Source organism: Pseudophryne corroboree, chromosome 5, assembly GCF_028390025.1.
Source record: "Pseudophryne corroboree isolate aPseCor3 chromosome 5, aPseCor3.hap2, whole genome shotgun sequence".
In the NCBI taxonomy this organism is placed as follows: domain Eukaryota; kingdom Metazoa; phylum Chordata; class Amphibia; order Anura; family Myobatrachidae; genus Pseudophryne; species Pseudophryne corroboree.
In genome coordinates this window covers 134,856,994-134,880,170 of record NC_086448.1, presented here as the reverse complement: position 1 = coordinate 134,880,170, position 23,177 = coordinate 134,856,994, and the positions used below count along the sequence as shown (strand labels likewise).

At 47.2% G+C, this 23,177-nt stretch overlaps 2 protein-coding genes across 2 annotated transcripts in view; both read right to left on the bottom strand.

The window, feature by feature from the left end:
* Positions 1-23,177, bottom strand: part of HDAC9 (histone deacetylase 9) — a 1,168,275-nt gene that overhangs the window by 1,025,378 nt on the left and 119,720 nt on the right. The window lies entirely within an intron of this gene.
* Positions 9,119-9,511, bottom strand: LOC134929571 (uncharacterized). Its single transcript, XM_063925162.1, has one exon. The coding sequence runs from the start codon at positions 9,509-9,511 to the stop codon at positions 9,119-9,121; it is 393 nt and encodes a 130-aa protein (XP_063781232.1).

The following is a 23,177-nucleotide window of genomic DNA, read 5'->3' as shown; positions in this document are numbered from 1 at the left end:
TACCCCCGCCAGAGCGAGTGAAGCGCACCAGTATGGGGGCGAGGCTTCTTCCTCACTAAGCCAGCACAGTAATCAGCACCATTTTCTCCTCACAAGAGAAACGCTGGTCCTCCCTTCACTACTGACATGTATCAGGGTGCAAAAACGGGGGGGAGGGGAAATGTATATGGTGCTTGTATTATAATAATAAAAGCGCTGCAGGTCTGTTGTTCAATGATTGATATGTTTCACAGATTGTGTGTGCTTGGCGCTGGGGTGTGAGCTGGTTTTTCCTCTCTGTGTCCATCTGACAGAGGTCTGTTCCCTATAAGTCCCAGTGTGTCTGTGAGTGTGTGTGGTACACGTGCGTGACATGTCTAGAGGAAGCCATTGTAGGGACACAGAGTTGTAAGGTGGTGGCGATACCGGCACACCAAGAGCCTGCATGGGTGAAAGAAATACGTGGTAGTATGCATCATATCAATAGGAGATTAGATAAGGCTGTATCTAATACTGCATGCTGGATATGTGGAAGATATGTTTTTTCAGGATTCTGTTCTTCCATCTGCAGGCGACCCTCCCGGGGTCACATAAAGTCCATTTACAAATGTTATGACTATTGCTACCGACACGGACTCTAAATCCTGTGTCAACGATAGGGACTCCAGGGAAATAGATCTAATAAGAGTTCCTCCCACGAGCTTAATATATTCTTTCCCGGCAGTCACCCCCTGTGTTAGATAGTGCACTATCCAGGGTGACAAAGAAAGTAATTCTCCCTGCACCGGGCACGGCGTCACTAAAAGAGCCGGCAGACCGAAAGGTGAAAACTACATTAAAATCCATTTATGTTACAAATGGTACGCTGCTCAGACCCACTATTGTTTGCGCTATTGAAAATTGGTCAGAAAGCGTGTCATCAGAAATTGACACGATTAAGATGAGAGACTTCTTAAGTTAGGGAATATCAAAGACGCTGCCGCATGCATGCTAGAGGCGATGAAAGATATTGGTCTCTTGAGTTCACAAGCCGCTACCAGGGCAGTATCGGCTCGGCGGGTGTTGGGGATTCGCCAGTGGAACGCGCATGCAGATTCCAACAGAAACATGGAGGTTCTCCCATGTAAAGGTGAGGCCTTATTTGGCGATGGGCTGGATACGTTAGTCTCGGTGGCTACCGCAGGTAAGTCAACATTTTTGCCCTCTGCGCCTGCACCAGCAAAAAAGACCTATCACCCGCACATGCAGTCCTTTTGGCCCAATAAATACAGGTTCCCCCTTCTTTGCAGGTAGGGGAAAGGGAAAGAAGTCCACAGCGGCTTCAGCTTCCCAGGAGCAGAAGTCTTCCCCTACTTCTGCCAAATCTTCAGCATGACGCTGGGGCTCCTTTGCGGGAGGCCGCTCGGGTGGAGGCACGTCTCAAACTGTTCAGCCAATGTTGGATTCTGTCTGGCCTGGATCCCTGGGTGTTGCAAATAGTGTCCCAGGGATACAAACTGGAGTTTCAAGACGTTCCCCCATGCCGATTTTTCAAATCGACCTTGCCAGCTTCTCTTCCAGAAAGGGAAGCAGTAACAGCGGCAATCCAAAAAAATAAAAATAAATTATATCAGGATCAGGTCATAGTCCTGGTACCTTTGTCACAACAAGGGGAGGGGTTTTATTCAAGCCTCTTCATAGTTCTGAAGCTGTACGGCTCAGTCAGACCGATACTAAACCTAAAAAAATCTGAATCTCTACTTGAAACGATTCAAGTTCAAAATGGAATCACTGAGGGCAGTTATTTCCAGTCTGGACTACATGGTGTCTGTAGACATAAAGTAGGCTTACCTGCATGTTCCCATTTATCCTCCTCACCAGGCTTATCTGAGATTTGCGGTTCAAGATTGCCATTACCAATTCCAGACGTTTCCTTTCGGTCTCTCCACGGCGCCGAGGGTATTCACCAAGGTGATGGCGGAGATGATGGTTCTCCTGCGTCAAAAAGGAGTCAATATAATTCCTTATCTAGACGATCTCCTCATCCAGGGAGCAGTTGTTACAAAACATCACACTCTCCCTGTCAATACTTCAACTACACGGTTGGATCATAAATTATCCAAAGTCACAGTTGGAATCGACGACAAGATTGTCTTTTCTCGGGATGATTCTGGACACAGAAGTTCAGAGAGTATTTCTTCCGGTGGAAAAGGCTCTGGAAATCCAGAAAATGGTAAAACAGATATTGAAACCATCGAGTGTGTCGATCCATCAAGCATTCGGTTGTTGGGGAAGATGGTGGGTATTCCAGTGGGACCTGTTGGACAAGTGGTCAGGATCCCACCTACACATGCACCGGAAGATAATCCTGTCGTCAAAAGCCAGGATTTCGCTCCTGTGGTGGCTCCACAGCTCGCACCTACTAGAGGGACGCAGGTTCGGGATTCAGGACTGAGTCCTGGTAACCACGGATGCAAGTCTACGAGGCTGGGGAGCTGTCATTCAAGGGAAAAGCTTCCAAGAAAAATGCTAAAGTCGGGAAGCCTGCCTTCACATGAGCATGCTGGAATTGAAAGCCATTTACAACGGCCTTCAACATGCGGTACATCTTCTTCAAGATCACCCCGTGCAGATCCAGTTGGACAATGTAACAGCAAGGCGGAACGAAAAGCATAGCGGAAATGGCAGAGGTGACGAAGATCCTCCTCTGGGCAGAAAACTATGTAAGAGCTCTGTCAGCAATTTTCATTCCGGGAGTGGACAACTGGGAAGCAGACTTCCTCAGCAGACACGATCTCCATACGGGAGAGTGGGACCTCCACCAAGAAGTCTTCGCAGAGGTGACAAGTCTTTGGGGAGTTCCTCAAGTAGACATGATGACTTCTCGTCTCAACGAGCAGCTTCAGAAATATTGTTCCAGGTCAAGAGATCCTCAGGCAATAGCAGTAGATGCTCTGGTGACCCAGTGGCTATTCCGGTCAGTGTATGTATTCCTTCCACTTCCACTGATCCCAAAAGTTCTCGGGATCATAAGAAGAACACGGGTTTGGGCAATTTTCATTGCCCCAGACTGGCCAAGGAGGGCTTGGTGCCCAGATCTTCAGGAGTTGCTCATTAAAAGATCCTGGGCCTCTTCCTCTTCGCGAAGACCTACTACGGTAGGTGCTGTGTGTGTACCTAGACTTGCCGCGGCTACGTTTGGCGGCATAACTGTTGAGCGCCGAATCCTAGCCCAATAGGGTATTCCCAAGGAAGTCATCCCCACTCTTATTCAGGCCAGGAAAGGAGTAACGTCTAAACATTACCACCGTTTTTGGAGAAAATATGTGTCTTGGTGTGAATCCAAGAAAGTTTCAACGGAAGTGTTTCAGTTAGGGCATTTTCTCCATTTCCTACAGGCTGGAGGGAATGCAGACTGCAGTTGGACTCCATTAAGGTCCAGATTTCAGCATTGACAATTTTCTTTCTGAAACTATTAGCTTCTCTTCCGGAAGTTCAGTCTTGCGTGAAAGGCGTGTTGCGCATCCAACCTTCATTTGTGCCTCCAGTGGCACCATGGGATCGTAATGTGGTGTTGCAGTTCCTTCAACCTTGAACCTTTAAGAAGGTGAAGTTGCTTTTTTCACTTGAAAAGTGGCCATCCTGTTGGCCTTGGCATCTGCAAGGCGGGTGTCTGAGTTAGGGGCCTTGTATCACAAACAAGAGCTCTTGTTTGATCTTCCTTGAAGATAGAGCTGAATTGAGGACACGTCAGCGTTTTCTATCGAAGGTGGTTTCCTCTTTCTACAGGAACCGACCATTGTGGCACCTGTGGCTACTGACACATTCGCTGAGTCAAAGTCTCTGGATGTGGTTGGAGCTTTGAAGATTATGTCGCCTGAACGGCTCAGATTAGGAAAACAGTGGCTCTGTTTGTCCTGTATGCTCCCAACAAGATTGGGTGTCCTGCTTCCAAGCAGACCATTGCGCGCTTGATCTGTGGTGAGATTCAACATGCTCATTCCACGGCTGGATTGCCATTACCGAAATCGGTGAAGGCCCATTCTACCAGGAAGGTGGGCTCATCCTGGGCGGCTGCCCGGGGGATCTTGGCATTACAACTTTGACGAGCAGATGTTTGGTCGGGTTCAAACACTTTTGCAATGTTTTACAAGTTTGATACCCTGGCCGATGAGGACCTCATGTTTGGTCAATCGGTGCTGCAGAGTCATCCGCACTCTCCCGCCCGTTCTAGAGCTTTGGTATAACCCCATGGTTCTTGAAGTGACCCCAGCATCCTCTAGGACGTATGAGAAAATAGGATTTTAATACCTACCGGTAAATCCTTTTCTCTTAGTCCGTAGAGGATGCTGGGCGCCCGTCCCAGTGCGTACTGTATCTGCAGTTATTGGTTGTGGTTACACACAGGTTGTATTACAGTTTTTGTCAGCATATTGCTGCAAATTTCTTCATGCCCTTGGCTTGTGTTCTGTTGAATGCCACATTCTGGGGCATGCTTGCGGTGTGAGCTGGTAAGATGCACACCGTGGTTTAACAATAAATCCTTTCCTAGAAATGTCCGTCCCCCTGGGCACAGTTCCTTTAAACTGGAGTCTGGAGGAGGGGCATAGAGGGAGGAGCCGGGTCACACCATTTGAAAGTCTTAAAGTGCCCATGTCTCCTGGGGATCCCGTCTGTACCCCATGGTTCTTGAAGTGACCCCAGCATCCTCTACGGACTAAGAGAAAAGGATTTACCGGTAGGTATTAAAATCCTATTTTCTGCACAGCTAAGGAATTATGGTGGGTACACTACACCTTTTAAACGTTCTCTGAAAACTCCTCTCTTCAGACAAGCCTACCAAATTTCAGACCCACACACATAACCGTCACAGCTTCCCTATCAAGTTACATCCCCTCTGTACAGTCCACATAAACTCACATTTTGTCTTCCAACATTGCTGGGTGATCATATCATATACAACCCATTAAGAACCTAGCAACCTGGGGAACCATTATGTGACAAGTAGCATCTATCCTTGTGTATCAATGCCTATTTCCCTATAGATTGTAAGCTTGCGAGCAGGGCCTTCCTACCTCTGTCTGTCTGTCTGTCTTTGCCCAGTTTTGTTCTATAATTGTTGTTCTAATTGTAAAGCGCAACGGAATATGCGGCGCTATATAAGAAACTGCTAATAAATAATAAATACACACTGATAGATATATCTGCAGATCAATTGATCTGCAGATATATCTATGGACGGATTTGGCAGTGTGTTGTGCATACACACTGCCCGATCCGTCGGGGACTGACATCATGAACTGGGCAGGCGTGTACACACGCCCACCCAGTTCAGCTGTCAATCACCGCCGTCTGCCACAGGTTGTGTACGGACGGTCGCCCGGTCGCCCGTACACACACAGCGATGCGCCAATATATCGGTAGATATATCTGTAGATATATTAGCCGTTGGCTGTGCTACAGGGCCGATGCGATATGTCTGTGAACAGCGGAGTTCACAGACATATCGCCCGTACACACTGGCTGATGGACCCGCGATATATCGGCCAGTGTGTACGGGCCTTTACTCAGATGCTGCGACGATCCAGGCTGTCTGTGACGTCAGGAACCCTCCTCCGGAACGGCTGGGCATGCCTGCGTTTCTCCGGACACTCCCAGAAAACTGAATTGCCGCCCTGGAACGCCTTCTGCCTGTCAATCTTCTTGCGATCGCCGCAGCGATCACTTTCTTCGTTAGCTTCGTCGCTGCCCGGCGACCCCCGTTGCTAGCTAGCGATACACCTGCGCATTGCGTTCCGTGCGCATGTGCAGTACAGACCCAATTGCACGGCTGCAAAAAAATGCAGCATGCGATCGGGTCTGAATGACCCCCTTGGTTCTTTGAGGTATCCCTACACAAGAGCAAAGATCCAATAGGAAGGGGGTATTACAAGTTTCTGCAGACTCCGACCCATATGCGGTAGTGAATCATCGATGGTTGACCATTGATAGTTTTGCTGCAGTTGGTTCAAATGTATCAACCAGCAGGGGCGTATCTACCCATTGGCCAGGATGGCACTCGCTAGGGGCGCCAGCCGAGCAGGGGGGTGCCGCCCGACGGTGCCACCCTCGGCCAATGGGTGGAATCCCTTAAGCCGTAGTATCTGGCAATACCTGCTGTGTCGAGCTGCCTGTGCATTGCCTGGGATGGTGGGCGGAGGATCGCTCAGCAGGCAGGAGCTGGCGCCGGTGTCCGGCACTGCAATGCACTACAGGGAAGGAACTGAAAATAAATTACAACTCCTAGCAACCCTTGCTGTCGGGAGCTCCTGGCGGCTAGGGCTGCTGGAAGCTGTAGTTTATTTTCAGTTTCTTCACGTTGTTTAATGCGTTGCCAGACACCGGCGCCAGCTCCTGCTTGCTGAGCGATCCTCCGCCCTCCATCCCAGGCAGCTCGGAACAGCAGGTATTGCCAGACACTACGGCTATCTGCTGGGATGTTGTGGGGTGGGGACTAGGGCTATGTACTGTGTGGGGAGGCTATGTATGTGCTGGGAGTGGGGGAGACTACTACTATGTGCTAAGGGCGGACTACAGTTATGTGCTGGGAGGGGGATGGGGACTATGGCTATGTGCTTGTGGAGGTGAGGGGCTATGTGCAGGGAGGGGGACTATGGCTATCTATGCTGGCAGGTAACTATTGTTATGTGATGGGAGGGGGGTGGGTACTAATGTATGACTGTTGGGAGAGGTGGAGACTTCAGCTATGTGCTGGGGGGAATATGGTTATTGCTTGGGGAGGTGGGGGCTATGGCTATGTGCTGGGAAGGGGATGGGGACTATGAATATATGACTGTGGGGGCTTATTTGGCACCATGGGGGCATATCTGGCACCGTGGGGGCATGTGTATCTGGCAATGTAGGGGCATGTTTCACAGCATGGGAGCATATCTGGCACTGTGGGGGCATATGTGTATCTGGCACTGTGTATCACGCCCCCCTTTTCATTGGCCACGCCCTATGTGTCATGTGGCCACACCCATTTTTTGGCGTGTGCACACAGTACCACTAGGGATTTTTTTCTACTGCACTTCTTTGCACTACTATTTGACTATACTAACTGGCCTTGGGTGGCACTGCCTCCTCAGCCAGGCCAGGCACTGCTGATGTCTCCTCAGTGTTATAAGAATTACTGTGTGGACATAATGTGTAAAGGGAACTGCTACTGTGTTGGCATGATGTGTATAAGGGTTACTACTGGGTAGAACAATTTGAATTGGGGGAACTATTGTATGGTCATGCCCCTTTCTCACAAGATCATGTCCATTTTTTGCACATGCACCTTCCCTATTTGAAATATGGGGGGGCGCCAGGCCTTACTTTGCCAGGGGCACCCAGACCCCTAGATACACCCCTGTCAACCAGTAAAGGTGGGCGCTTCGATGGACAGCCCTAATATAAGTAGTTTACACAAAGCGGGAAGTGATGCCAAAATCCACAACTTCTGGTTTTACCTGCTCCGGTGTGACAATCTTGCTTAAATTCCCCTGCTTTATCTTTATATGGGCTCTTTATCCAGACACCCTTTATTGAGAAAAAAATCACAATGTTAATAAATAATTGTTGGTGGTCAGGTCATTGATAATGTTAATTCAGAGGTGGACAGAAGAAAGACATCGGGCACAAGCCGGCGGACACAGATTGGAATTACATGGGTAGGTGACTGATGTTGGAAGGTGTGTCAGGGGCACCTCAGTGTCAGGGACTGCATTGGAAGACACAGTTCCTCTGACCCTGGTGGACAAATTTGGGGGGTGATTCAGATCTGATCGCTGCTGTGCATTTTTGCACAGCGGGCGATCAGTGATAGACTGCGCATGCATATGCACCGCAATGTGCACGCGCGTCAGCAAACAACAACAGGCATCGCCGAACAGCGACAGGCTGGTGCGAAAATGTCAATCCCACAACCATTCGCATGCTGATTGACAGGAAGAGGCCGTGTGTGGGTGGTAACTGACCGTTTTCTGGGAGTGTCAGTGAAAATGCAGGCATTCCCAAGCATTTTCTGGGAGGGTATGTGACGTCAACTCCGGACCCGATCAGCCCATTCTACTGGAGGAGTAAGTCCTGGGCTGCACACAGTGGAAAAATCATTCAATGGTGAGTGAGGTGCAAATGGACTTGCAGCTGTCCGCTGACCGAGGGATTTTTTGCAGCGTGGCATACACATGCGATCGCACACTTGCTGTTGGTAAAGTGTTCTGGGTTATCTGATGCAATGAAGCCAGTCCACACATTTAGTGACTTAAACAGTAATGCAGGTTTATTTAGTGAACACAGGTGACTCAGATGTAACACTGATAGGAGTAATCAGGAGCCCATATATCATACAAGGTAACAGCATTAGGGAGTGGTAGTTATCAGGAGATGTCTGTGGTGATAAAGTATGGAGGACTGCACAGCCGTGCAGTCTGACTCCCACTGTAGAGAAGATGATGCATGCACTGGAACACTGTGAGTCTCTGTAGCTGAGATCTGCTCCCAGTCTCAGCTCTGCACACTTGTACACCAGGACTCTGTCTCTCAGTCTCTCTGTGTGTCACACTCTCCTCACACTCTCTCTGAGATGGAGGAACAAGAACTTACATCATGTAACCCCACCTCCGAGTGACTCTAGAGGTCTAACACTAAGGGATGCACCCATAAAGTAATAAACACAAGGAGACAGGCACAGAGTGCACCATATCCCAATACTCCCTCTAACTGAAGACTGTCTCCGATCACAAGTTTACAGAACATAACATTTTATCAAACAAATCAATAAAGACACTCCTGTAACCAAAAACATAACGTGAAGCAAAAAACAGTAAGAATAAATCAACATTAACCATATTCTAGTCCACATTCCATCAGGAATGCAAGTAGCAAGTGTGATGACAGTCCTTTTGTCAACATATCGGCAATATTTTCTTCACTTGCAACATATTCCACATTGACGAACTTGTTTTCCACCAACTCACGGATGAAGTGATGTCTTATAGCAATGTGCTTAGACAACCCATGATGCTTTGTGCTCCAAGAAAGATCAATTGCTCCCTTGTTATCACACTTTATGATGATCTCACTGTGGTAAATAAGACCTAATTCGCATAAAGTCTCTCTTTTCTAAAGTGCTTTTTTATGTTTCTGTGAGCGCCATGTACTCTGCCTCTGGTGCCCAGTTTACGGCTGCGCCTGCTAGTGAAAACAGGTATCCAATATAAGAACGTCTATCATCCTCATCTGATCCCCAGTCGGCATCACAGTATACTTTTAAGCTGGTATCTGATGATCCCGTAAACTTCAGCTTTAGTGAACTTGTACCTTTGAGGTACCTTAGTATTCTCTTTACTGCAATCCAATGTTGTCTCCCAGGATTATTTGCAAACTGGCTTGCCCAACACTCTGCATATGTGATGTCAGGTCGTGTCCCAATGCTTGCATATATTAAACTACCAATGGCATTTTGATAAGGGATTTCTTGCATTTCCTCTATCTCCCTTTTGCTGCTTGGTGACATGGCCTTGACCATCTTTGTACTTTTATCAATGGGAGTACTTACTGGTTTGCATCTGTCATTCCGTACTTGGAAATTATTGCCTCAATGTATGTTTGTTGGTCAATTGTGACAGTTCCCTCTTGCAGGCTTTGTACAATTTTCATACCTAATAGATGATTTGCAGGGCCTAGACCTTTCAACTTGAACCTTTGTTTAAGCTGGTGCTTGACATCAGTGATGTGAACTTCTTGACCTGCCAAAAGTAAATCATCCACATAGACCGCTATGATGAACAACTTTTCTTTGATGGTTTTGTGGTAAAGGCAGTGATCAGTCTCTGACCTAACAAAGGTGGTCATTCCGAGTTGTTCGCTCATTGCCGATTTTCGCTATGCTGCGATTTGTTGCCAAATGCGCATGGTACGCAGCGCGCATGCGCTTAGTTATTTAACTAAAAACTTAGCAGTTTTGCTGCTGTTCGTGCGGCGCTTTTCAGTCGCACTGCTGATCGGTGAGTGATTGACAGGAAAGGGGCGTTTCTGGGTGGTAACTGAGCATTTTCCGGGAGTGTGCTAAAAAACGCAGGCGTGTCAGGCAAAAACGCAGGAGTGTCTGGAGAAACGGGGGAGTGGCTGACCGAACGCAGGGCGTGTTTGTGACGTCAAACGAGGAAATAAATGGACTGAGGTGATTGCAATCCAGGAGTAGGTCTGGAGCTACTCAGAAACTGCTTGAAATTTTTTAGTAGCAGTTCTGCTAATCTTACGTTCGCAATTCTGCTAAGCTAAGATACACTCCCAGAGGGCGGCGACCTAGCGTTTGCAATGCTGCTAAAAGCAGCTAGCGAGCGAACAACTCGGAATGACCACCAAAGTTCATTTCTAGTAACACTGCATCCAACTTTACATACCAGCAATGACCACTTTTGCTTGGCCGTATAGCGACTTCTTTAAGAGACAGTTTGGAATATGTCCATATTATAACGTTCAGGTAGTTCCATAAAAATTTCCTCACTCAATTCTCCATTTAGGAATGCGGAATCAAAGTCTTTGTGATATAACAGTAGATCATGTTGTGTAGCAACAGCAATAATTAACCTTAAGGTGCTTTACCTTGAGACTGGTGTGTAGATTTCTCTGTAATCGATTCCATACTTCTGGGTATATCCTAGTGATGAGCGGGTTCGGTTCTTCGGAATCCGAACCCCCCCGAACTTCAGCCTTTTTACACGGGTCCGAGGCAGACTCGGATCTTCCCGCCTTGCTCGGTTAACCCGAGCGCGCCCGAACGTCATCATCCCGCTGTCGGATTCTCGCGAGGCTCGGATTCTATCGCGAGACTCGGATTCTATATAAGGAGCCGCGCGTCGCCGCCATTTTCACACGTGCATTGAGATTGATAGGGAGAGGACGTGGCTGGCGTCCTCTCCGTTTATAGAGAAGAGAGTAGAGAGTTAGAGACACTATTTACTAATTTTGGGGAGCATATTAGGACTGGAGTACTACTACTTGCTGATAGTGTGACCAGTGACCATTGACCACCAGTTTAATTAATCCGTTCTCTGCCTGAAAAAAAACGATACACAGTGTGACACAGTCACATACCATATCTGTGCTCAGCCTCAGTGTGCTGCATCATCATATGTAATACTGTATATCTGACTGTGCTGAGTACTCACTGCTCACACAGCTTAATTGTGGGGGAGACTGGGGAGCAGTTAGAGCAGGAGTACATAAATAATATATTTTAAGTACAGTGCACACTTTTGCTGCCAGAGTGCCACACTGCCAGTGTGACTGACCAGTGACCACACTGACCACCAGTATATTGTGATTGTCTGCTTAGGACGGAGTACTACTTGCTGATAGTGTGACCAGTGACCAGTGACCACCACCAGTTTAATTAATCCGTTCTCTGCCTGAAAAAAAATGATACACAGTGTGACACAGTCACATACCATATCTGTGCTCAGCCCAGTGTGCTGCATCATATGTAATACTGTATATCATTATCTGACTGTGCTGAGTGCTCACTGCTCACACAGCTTAATTGTGGGGGAGACTGGGGAGCAGTTATAGCAGGAGTACATATTTTAAGTACAGTGCACACTTTTGCTGCCAGAGTGCCACTGCCAGTGTGACTGACCAGTGACCACTGACCACCAGTAAATTGTGATTGTCTGCTGACCACCAGTATATTGTGATTGTCTGCCTGAAAAAGTTAAACACTCGTCGTGTGGTGTTTTTATAAACGCATTCTGCAGACAGTGTCCAGCAGGTCCGTCATTACATAATATATACCTGTCCGGCTGCAGTACTAGTGTGACATATATATATTTTAATTTTATCTCATTATCATCCAGTCTATATTAGCAGCAGACACAGTACGATAGTCCACGGCTGTAGCTACCTCTGTGTCGGCAGTCGCTCGTCCATCCATAATTGTATACCACCTACCCGTGGTTTTTTTTTTTTTCTATCTTCTTGATACTAGTAGCTTACTTTAGGAGTCTGCAGTGCTGACAGACAGTGTCCAGCAGGTCCGTCATTACATAATATATACCTGTCCGGCTGCAGTACTAGTGTGATATATATATATATTTTAATTTTATCTCATTATCATCCAGTCTGTATTAGCAGCAGACACAGTACGGTAGTCCACGGCTGTAGCTACCTCTGTGTCGGCAGTCGCTCGTCATCCATAAGTATACTAGTATCCATCCATCTCCATTGTTTACCTGAGGTGCCTTTTAGTTGTGCCTATTAAAATATGGAGAACAAAAATGTTGAGGTTCCAAAAATAGGGAAAGATCAAGATCCACTTCCACCTCGTGCTGAAGCTGCTGCCACTAGTCATGGCCGAGACGATGAAATTCCATCAACGTTGTCTGCCAAGGCCGATGCCCAATGTCATAGTACAGAGCATGTAAAATCCAAAACACCAAATATCAGTAAAAAAAAGGACTCAAAAATCTAAAATAAAATTGTCGGAGGAGAAGCGTAAACTTGCCAATATGCCATTTACCACACGGAGTGGCAAGGAACGGCTGAGGCCCTGGCCTATGTTCATGGCTAGTGGTTCAGCTTCACATGAGGATGGAAGCACTCAGCCTCTCGCTAGAAAAATGAAAAGACTCAAGCTGGCAAAAGCACAGCAAAGAACTGTGCGTTCTTCGAAATCCCAAATCCACAAGGAGAGTCCAATTGTGTCGGTTGCGATGCCTGACCTTCCCAACACTGGACGTGAAGAGCATGCGCCTTCCACCATTTGCACGCCCCCTGCATGTGCTGGAAGGAGCACCCGCAGTCCAGTTCCTGATAGTCAGATTGAAGATGTCAGTGTTGAAGTACACCAGGATGAGGAGGATATGGGTGTTGCTGGCGCTGGGGAGGAAATTGACAAGGAGGATTCTGATGGTGAGGTGGTTTGTTTAAGTCAGGCACCCGGGGAGACACCTGTTGTCCGTGGGAGAAATATGGCCATTGACATGCCTGGTGAAAATACCAAAAAAATCAGCTCTTCGGAGTGGAAGTATTTCAACAGAAATGCGGACAACAGGTGTCAAGCCGTGTGTTGCCTTTGTCAAGCTGTAATAAGTAGGGGTAAGGACGTTAACCACCTCGGAACATCCTCCCTTATACGTCACCTGCAGCGCATTCATCATAAGTCAGTGACAAGTTCAAAAACTTTGGGCAACAGCGGAAGCAGTCCACTGACCAGTAAATCCCTTCCTCTTGGCCCAAGGACAATTCCATCTTGCACCTCTTTTTTCTTTCATTTTTCTTTGCGTCATGTGCTGTTTGGGGAGTATTTTTTGGAAGGGCCATCCTGCGTGACACTGCAGTGCCACTCCTAGATGGGCCAGGTGTTTGTGTCGGCCACTTGGGTCGCTGAGCTTAGTCACACAGCTACCTCATTGCGCCTCTTTTTTTCTTTGCGTCATGTGCTGTTTGGGGAGTGTTTTTTGGAAGGGCCATCCTGCGTGACACTGCAGTGCCACTCCTAGATGGGCCAGGTGTTTGTGTCGGCCACTTGGGTCGTTGAGCTTAGTCACACAGCTACCTCATTGCGCTTCTTTTTTTCTTTGCGTCATGTGCTGTTTGGGGAGTGTTTTTTGGAAGGGCCATCCTGCGTGACACTGCAGTGCCACTCCTAGATGGGCCAGGTGTTTGTGTCGGCCACTTGGGTCGCTTAGCTTAGTCATCCAGCGACCTCGGTGCAAATTTTAGGACTAAAAATAATATTGTGAGGTGTTCAGAATAGACTGAAAATGAGTGGAAATTATGGTTTTTGAGGTTAATAATACTTTGGGATCAAAATGACCCCCAAATTCTATGATTTAAGCTGTTTTTTAGGGTTTTTTGAAAAAAACACCCGAATCCAAAACACACCCGAATCCGACAAAAAAAATTCGGTGAGGTTTTGCCAAAACGCGTTCGAACCCAAAACACGGCCGCGGAACCGAACCCAAAACCAAAACCCGAAAAATTTCAAGTGCACATCCCTAGTGTATCCCTTGGCAACAAGGTGGGCTTTGTAATGAGCTACTGTCCCGTCTGCATTCAACTTCTTTCAGAAAACCCACTTGTTCTTAATCGTTTTAAGGTCGCTTGGTCTATCAACCACAGTCCATGTACTGTTAACATTTAGTGCTGACAGTTCTGTATCAATTGCTGACTTCCACTATGTTCAATCACTGCTTGACTTTGCTTCCTGTATGTTTTGAGGTTCACAGCAAGCTGTGTTTGCATACTTCTCACTGTATTTCTTGACTGGAATACTTTTATTGCTTCAAGTTCTCATGGAACTTCTGATCTCTGACTTGTCTGCTTTGACACTCTCAGATTCAGACACGCTTTCTGCTGTCTGTCTATCCAATAATACATTTTCCTGTTGCTCCACTGCTCCAGATAGTGGCGCTGTCTTGTAGAATACCACATCTCTGGATTTAAGAAGACGTTTACTTGTAACATCCCAAAGTCTGTATCCTTTGCTTTCGTCGCAGTACCTGAGCATTATACATTCTATGGATTTTGGATCTAGCTTTCTCCTTTTCTCTTTTGGTATATGTGCAAAAGCTTTGCTCCCGAAGACACGAAGATGACTGACACTTGGCTTTTTCCTGGACCACGCCTCCAGTGGTGTTTTACCTTTGACGCCCACTGTAGGTGCTCGATTCTTCAGGTATACTCAGTGATCGCGCTGAGACCAAAAAAAAGTGGGTCCCAGGGACCCCTCACTTTTAAAAATTGGGGTCCTACTTGTCCTTTTCTGGGTCCCATCGGAATGAAGGTTTTAATTAGTCTTATTAATGATTCAAACATAAAAACACAAACTTGATTTGGACACTACAAAAGGGGTGCAAGGGGGAGGATGGGGTGACGATGCTGCTGGGCTGTGTAGCATACAGGACACCCCGCACTTTAGATGTAATTAGACATTTTGGTGACCTTGTGGCAGAAAGAGAATTGGTTCTCCCGCACGGAGACTGAAAACTGTGACAGTGCGCGCCGAAGGCGCGCTGGAATTTTTTAGGGGCGTAGCTTCGTGGGGAAGAGGCGTGGTCACATAATAGTACCAATTCACATTATTCCACACAGTAGTGCCGCTTATACACATTGCACCAGGTAGAACCTCCTATACACACTGAGCCAAGGAGAGCACGTTATTCACATTGCACCACACATTGCACCAGGTAGAGCACGTTATACACATTGCGCCACACATTGCACCAGGTAGAGCACGTTATACACATTGCGCCACACATTGCACCAGGTAGAGCACGTTATACACATTGCGCCACACATTGCACCAGGTAGAGCACGTTATACACATTGCGCCATCCATTGCACCAGGTAGAGCACGTTATACACATTGCGCCACACATTGCACCAGGTAGAGCACGTTATACGTATTGCGCCAGGTATAGCACGTTATTCACATTGCGCCAGGCAGAGCACGTTATTCACATTGCACCAGGCAGAGCACGTTATTCACATTGCGCCAGGTAGAGCACTTAACAATTATATGATTAAAAAACAGGACAACATTATTAAATAATACATTTTCTATATGTAATGGCTTTATGGTGCCGCTATAATAGAGCCCCAGACTGGATTTAGACACTACAAAAGTGTTGTGGGGGAGGGAGGGTGACAATGCTGCTGGGCTGTTATCATATCGGAAGTATGCATTCAGGATCCTGGCTGTCGGGATCCCAGCAGCCGTAATACCGATGCCGGAATCCTGACAGCAGCCACAATACCAACACTGGCATCCAGAGGTGATCAGGATCCCGGCAACGATATCCTGACAGTCAGGATCCTGAAGGGAAGTATGCACTGCCGCCACTGGTTTAGCGTGCGGGTGGGAAGGGGGGGGGGGGGGGTTAGGATATGGTGTTGGGGAGGGTTAGGCTGCAGAGGGGGGGGGGGTATAAGTGTTAGGCACTAAGGGGGTGGGTTAGGTTTAGGCTGCGGGAAACGGAGGGTTAGGGGTGGGAGGTTAGGGTACCCTCTGCACTCGTCACTCTTGTCGGCTTTGCTGCGATCGGGATGCTGGTGTCGGTATACTAAATGCCAACATCCTGACGACGACTTCGGACACTTGGTACAACCACTGGATTTGAGTCATGCTGCCTGTAATTTATGTGCTGACTGATCAACTTCAGTGACACTCACTGTGCTGGCTGCCTTTACAGTAACCAGCGGCAACCAGCAGTAACCAACAGCAACCAGCAGTAACCAACAAAGGCAGCCAGCACAGTGAGTGTCACTGAAGTTGATCAGTCAGCACATAAATTACAGGCAGCATGACTCGAATCCAGTGGTTGTATCAAGGGTCCTGTATGCTGCAGAGACCAGCAGCACTGTCACCCTCTCGCCTCACCCCCACTCCATACCACAAAAATGTTGCGTTTAACACCTGTTTGCAGGCGCCATGCAGCCCCCATCTCCGCCATCCCACCGATATGAGCAGCCCCCCAGCCGCCACCGCAAGTCCAGCTCACCCCTCCGCACAGCAAGCACAGTCCCCGGTCACCGGCGTTCAACATCCCCGCAGCACAGTGTGTAGCGCGCCGCAGAGCCGTCCTCACTGTCTGTCCGGCTCCCGTGAAGCTCCAGCGGGTGATCGGCGGGGGGGGGGGCGTCCTCACTCTGTCCGGCTCCGTGAAGCTCCAGCGGGTGATCGGCGGGGGGGGGGGCGTCCTCACTCTGTCCGGCTCCGTGAAGCTCCAGCGGGTGATCGGCGGGGGGGGGCGTCCTCACTCTGTCCGGCTCCCTTGAGGCTCCAGCGGGTGATCGGGGGGGGGAGGCGGGCCGCACCGCCACAAGAGGACTTATAGAAGACCAGCTTCAGCGGAGCATCTTGCCCCCGGTGTGATGTGTGTGCGCGGTGTAGGGGGCGGGGCCTTCTGGGTGCATGCGGATAGAGAGATGCGGCGGTGATTGGATGGGAAGACAGAGTCTCCTATTGGTGCAGTGATACACAGCGCGTCCTATGGGACCCGCTCATTTTTTAAAACCGGGTACGTCTCTTCTTGTAGCGCGTAAAAACGCGCTATAGCGCGTATTTTGCGATCACTGATACTGCAATAGATACTGCTTTTGCCCAAAACTTATTTTCCAGGCCAGCATCACTTAACATAGTCCGTACTCTCTCAACAATTGTGCGGTTTGCCCGCTTAGTCACGCCATTCTGTTCCGGTGTGTAGGCAATTGTTAGCTTATGCTTTATGCCATATTTCCGATGGAATGTGGCTAGAGCTTTGTTATCATACTCTCCACCGTTGTCTGATCTCAGGATCTTTAGTTTCAGACCTGTCTGATTCTCCACCAGATTTTTGTACGCCACAATTTTGTAGACAACTTCACTCTTCTCCTTAAGAAAGTACACGTGTGTCATTCTTGTGGCGTCATCAATGAGAGTCATGAAATACCTATACCCACTGACTGATTCTTCCTACATTGGACCACACACGTCTGTGTGCACTAGAGCTAACAGTGTCTCTGCTCTATTAACTGACTTTGGAAATGGGTTGCGAGTTTACTTGCCTTTTATGCAACTCTCACACATGGGTCTTTCGGCGTTGCTCACAGTGATCCCAGTTACCATTCCATCTAGCAGTTTCTGGACGTTGTCATAACCCAGATGACCCAAGCGTTTGTGCCACAGCTCCAGTGACTGTTTTCCCTCAGTAGCCATCATTGCAGCAGTGGCGTAACTTCATCTCAGTTGCCCGGAGGCAAGATAAATGTTGAGTGCCCCCCTCCCCACAAAAAATGATTAGTATTTTAACTTACCCTTCTATACCTACCACTACATCACTGACCCCGTCTCTCTATACCCTACACTAAATCACTGACACCTCTATACCCTACACTAAATCACTGACTAAATCAGTGTCCATTATTTTAATTACACAGCACGGTAGCATCCGTTACTCACATTACACCGCACAGTAGCAGCCATTATTCGCATTACGCTGTACAGTAGCGTCCACTTTTCGCATTACACCGCACAGTAGTGTCCGTTACTCACATTACACCTCACAGTAGTGTCCGTTACTCACACTGCACCACACAGTAGCATCCGTTACTCACATTGCACCACACAGTAGTGTCTGTTAGTCACATTACACCTCACAGTAGTGTCTCCGTTACTCACATTGTACCACACAGTATTGTCCGTTAGTCCCTTATACATGTTGCACCACAGTAGAGCCGCTTATTAGGCAACAGTCTTACATTTAGTTGAGGAATTAAAGACAGCAGATAAGAGTAACCTTTGATTTGTACAGATTTTTTTTTACAAGACAGTAATATAGAATAATCAGTTTAACTAACACTGCTTTTATTCTAAAATGAGCTGCCTAACCCTTTACACTGCACAATATGCCAGGTTAGGCTGCATGGAGGGGGTGTTAGGCACTACTGGGGGGGTGCGTAGGTTTAAGCACTAAGGGGGGACGGATAGGGTTAGGTTGCAGTACCAGAGGGCAAGGGGTAGGGGGGCAAGGTATAATACTTACCTCACCTCTGTTGGGATCATCACCATTATGATGCCAGCGTCAGTATTGCTGCTGACAGCATGGGAATAGTGGGAGGGGGATGGGAGAAGAGGTCCAAGAGAAGACTTGTCAGAGTGTGCAGGGCACTTTTGGGGGCGTGGCCTAATCACGGCCCGTGAGGCCACGCCCCCTTATGTAATATAAAAATATATTGATGAATGGGGTGCCGCTATGAAAACCAGTAAGAAAGGATCAAATCCAGGGAGAGTGGGAGAAGCACGATCAGTGTGATCAGCCACTATTCCTCCCCTGCACAGGCAGACTGCGGCTGATGCTCTCCGGCAGCACACTCCCTATAAACAGTGCAGCCAGCACAGCTCTGTAGAGACGGCTATGGGAGAGAGTGGGTGAGGGTAGGGGGAAGGACGGGAGGTAATGGGACAGACTCCTGGAGCTATTCGCTGACCTGTGCGGTGTGGACACCAGGATGATCAGCTGCCTGTCACGGTGTCCTGTTTCTGTGTGGCGGGGAAGAACTTCCACGATTGTCACAAGGGGGCGTGGTTTGGTGGAAGATTGCAGATTGAGATGACTGGCTGGGGGGAGGAGGTGGGAGGGAGGACAGTAGAGTGGCGTAACCGTGGTACCGCACGCATCGGCGGGTGCCTGCGGATGGTGTGCCCACAGGGCAAATGTGGTCTGAACACCATCCGCACTACCCTAGTTAAGGCCCTGCGGTCAGAGTGCAATGGAGGAGGCTGGATCTAGGTGCCCCCTACAGCACTGGAGCCCGGCGGCAGCAGACTCCGCTGCCTCCGGGAGTTCCGCCCCTGCATTGCAGTACACTCCTCAGTGTCCAGGACATATAGTTGGTTGCACCGGGTTGCTGAAGCAATAACAGTCCCTTTTTTTATTCTGCACCATACACTTGTCCTTCATACACTTGCCCTTAAGCTTACAGCTGAAGAAAACCCCAAATCCAAAATCTCAGAAAATTAGTATATTACATAAAATCAATAAAAAAAGGATTTTAAATACAGAAATGTCAGCCATCTGAAAAGTATAATCATGCTCATGTACTCAGTCCTTGGTTTGGACCCCTTTTGCATGAATTACTGCCTAAATATGGCGTGGCATGGATTCTATCAGCCTGTGGCACTGCTGAGGTGTTATGGAAGACCACAATGCTTCAATAGCGGCCTCCAGCTCTTCTGCATTGCTCGATCTCATGTCTCTCATCTTTCTCTTGGCAATGCCCCATAGATTCTCTATGGGGTTCAGGTCAGGCGAGTTTGCTGGCCAATCCAGCACAGTAATCCCACGGTCATTGAACCAGGTTTTGGTACTTTTGGCAGTGTGGGCTCGTGCCAAGTCCTATGGACCAGGCATCAGGAAGCACAAACTCCTGCTCTCCGCAGCTCCTCTCATGTTGCTCTTCATATGTACGTATGTGGTTTGGTAAAAATGTAGACACTCCTGCACAAATCAAGTCACGTAGCATCAATATTCAAAGGTTTTACTGCAGCTCTTTGCAGGTTCATCAGTTTATTGGTAACTTGTGATAACTTTGGAAATACACTAGGATAAGGTAACTTATTCTTTTCAAATGTGTTACTGTCTAAATCTTTGCTTATAAATAGGCTAATTCTCACCGGGCAGTGGCTCTGCATGAATAATTCTAGGCTGTAAAGTTTATGAATATTATATCCATATTTCTTTCTGATCCCATCATCAAGGTCAACATAGTTTACAGCATTCTGGATCGCACGCTTAATTTATCTCTCAGGGAATATCACAATTCTCTGCTTATTTTTAGCAACATCTACAAAGATTAAATCTCAAATCTTTATGAATTATGCACAAACCTTTTTTTTTCTTTCCTCTCAATGAATAACAATTGAAGTGACAAAAATCAGACGACCATTCGTCTTTTACTACATATTGGGACAGACATGGGAAATTACCTGTATAAGGATTCTTCAATAACATATGGCTGTCCTGCTTAACTACAGTATATCACATTAAACTGGTATATCTAGAATGGGTGCAGACTGCACACACTGCACCTACTTTTTTAATACTCACCCCTCCAGAGTCCCACACCAACCTCACCGGCGTTGTTAAAACCCTGTGAAAATGGCGCAGTAGGCATTTTCTCGGAGATCTGCGCATGTGCAGTAGAGTCTGAGCTCTCTAGTGCTCAGACTCTACCGAGCTCCCGGCAGAGAGAAGGGGGCCATGTTACGCATCACATCTGCCTCCACAGGCTCTTTCACCCGATCACCCAATTAATGTTTTATTTTTTCCTGTGGGGTACAATGTGTTTGTTTTTCTTAACTGTGGGGGCCAATGTGTTTGATTTTTTTTGTTTTTGTCTGGGACAATGTTTTGGGGGGTTTTCTGCGTAGACCAATGTATTTGTGTGTGGTTCGTTTTTCCTGTCGGGGCCCTTAGCATGATAAAAAATGAGGGCGTGGCTCGTGGGTATAACATTCCTTGTGAGGCCACTCCCCTTGTTATAAGGCCACGCTCACTGTCCCAGGAGCCTTTGTCGCAGACAAACACCTCCCCCTTCCCCTACTGTAGTGCCCCCTCCTGTCATTTTGTTCTGGATCCGTCCCTGAATATACCCAACCTGAAGATGCGCAGCAAACATTCAACACAGGTCAGCAGTGAATAGGAATACCTGACTGATCCAGAAAACGCAGTCTAGAGCCCTCAAATTCGGACTGTCCTTCCAAAATCGGGACAGTTGTGAGGTATGGCTATATTCTTGTTATTTATTTACGGTTTATTTTTCTCACTCCTCTATAGCCACATTTATAGGAAAAAGATCTGTATGGTCGAAACGGCGTTGGTGCATGCTGAGATTGGATATTCCATTTTACTTCTTTGTAGTTTTAAGCAAGTTCTGTCACTTGTTTCACTTGCAAGGTACGCTGGGGTTTTACGACAGTGATTATTCCGGATCCCTTCTGGATTCCGGATAGACAGACAGTTGTACAAGACACCTGTATTGGAGTTTTTTCAATCTGCTCCTTATGCCCCGGCAGGCACTTTAAAGTGTCACGTATGACCATCTTGCTTATTGTTAATTTTAAGTGCTTATTTTTAAAAAATAAAGTGAACAATTTTTATTCTTCAATCAACCTATTTGGATGCTTATTATACCTTTATATGCGGAAAGATCTCATCTAACACGTGAGTGGGGTATGCTGTGCCTATATGAACATTTGAGTTTCGGTACGCTCTATTCTGCATTTGGATTGGTGGTGAGACCCTATCCTTTCTTCTGTCAAGTTTTACGTACACCAGGGCTCCATTTCTGGATATCACGAAATAGACTTTTCACAGATAATACTACACATTGGACTTTATTCTTTTCTTTTTTGCATATTTGCTACGGACAATTGGATCTAATACGGGTGACCCGAGGACTCTCTTTGGAAAATCTGACCGTATTGTAGAATTTATCTTTTTTATTTATCATTTGTATTTTTTTTTTTGATCATTTGGCGCCTTTGATCATTTCTCTCTTGTTTACTGTATCTACATTTATAGCATTATTGCAGCTACTCATTGCACACAGGCTGAACATTCTTTAACCAGAAAAATTCTGCTTATTCCATTACAATTTTTATGATCATTTAAACTCAGTTGATAATCTTTTTAAATTGACACGTGCACATGAATATTAATCCATCTGATCTCAGAGAGGGGATGTAGTTATGCGACCGGCGGTCACATAACCTCCCGCTATATCCCGCCCCCTCACTATTCCGATGGTCAGCATGCCGACCAACAGGGACTATTCCCACTCGTGGGTGTCCACAACACCCATGAAGTGGGAATAGAACTCGTGGCGACAGCAGATCACCACCGAGCCCGCAGCAAGGCGAGCGCTGTGAGCCCGCTAGGGGCACTCGCCCCCCCTCTACCGGCATTCCGCTGCAGGGATCACGACGGAGGTATGCCTACCGGTGGTCTCCTGTCCACCGGTCACGCAATACACACCCTCAGAGAGAGTATGATCTGTTCCCACCACGCTATGAGATTTTCTGGATCTCAGAGAGACTGTGCAGCTCACCTTTATGTGGTAACAGTGAAGCGTTTAAGCATTCAATGATCCAAGCACCATATACTAAGTATATCTATAGTGTTCATGTCATGGAGTTGGTGCTGGGCACTGGGGAGTGGTATGTACAAACTTATTCCCATCATTTTTGTTCCTCCCTTAAATGACATAACAGAGCAGAATAAATTGACACCGTCACCAACTCAGCTCTATTTATAGACTATAATTCAGCAAAATACAGAATGCGGACTTGACATACAGTATACAGTGAGGAATGGTTATTCCTCTGGATCACATCAACTCTGTTAATCTCTGTGACAGTCAGGGCATAGCTGAGATGAAAATATATTCCATCATTAATGTTAAAACTATTGCTGAAATAATAACTGTACATATGAAGAATTATTTTGTAAATGTAAGGTAATTGAGGGCAGGTAATCTGAATGCCCCTTTAAAACATTGGGCAGGAACTAGCCAATGCCTGCAAGCCACAGGCTATTACACTTACCCCCAAGTCTCTTCTTTCGTACTTGAAAGTATAATTTGCAAATGCAATAGATGCTATGCTGTTCTCGAGCAATAAGAAATGAAAATGATCCTGGATGTATTTATAT

Excerpts from the sequence above, each read along its gene's own strand:
- LOC134929571 (XM_063925162.1), bottom strand. The coding sequence starts at position 9,511 with ATGGTCAAGGCCATGTCACCAAGCAGCAAAAGGGAGATAGAGGAAATG.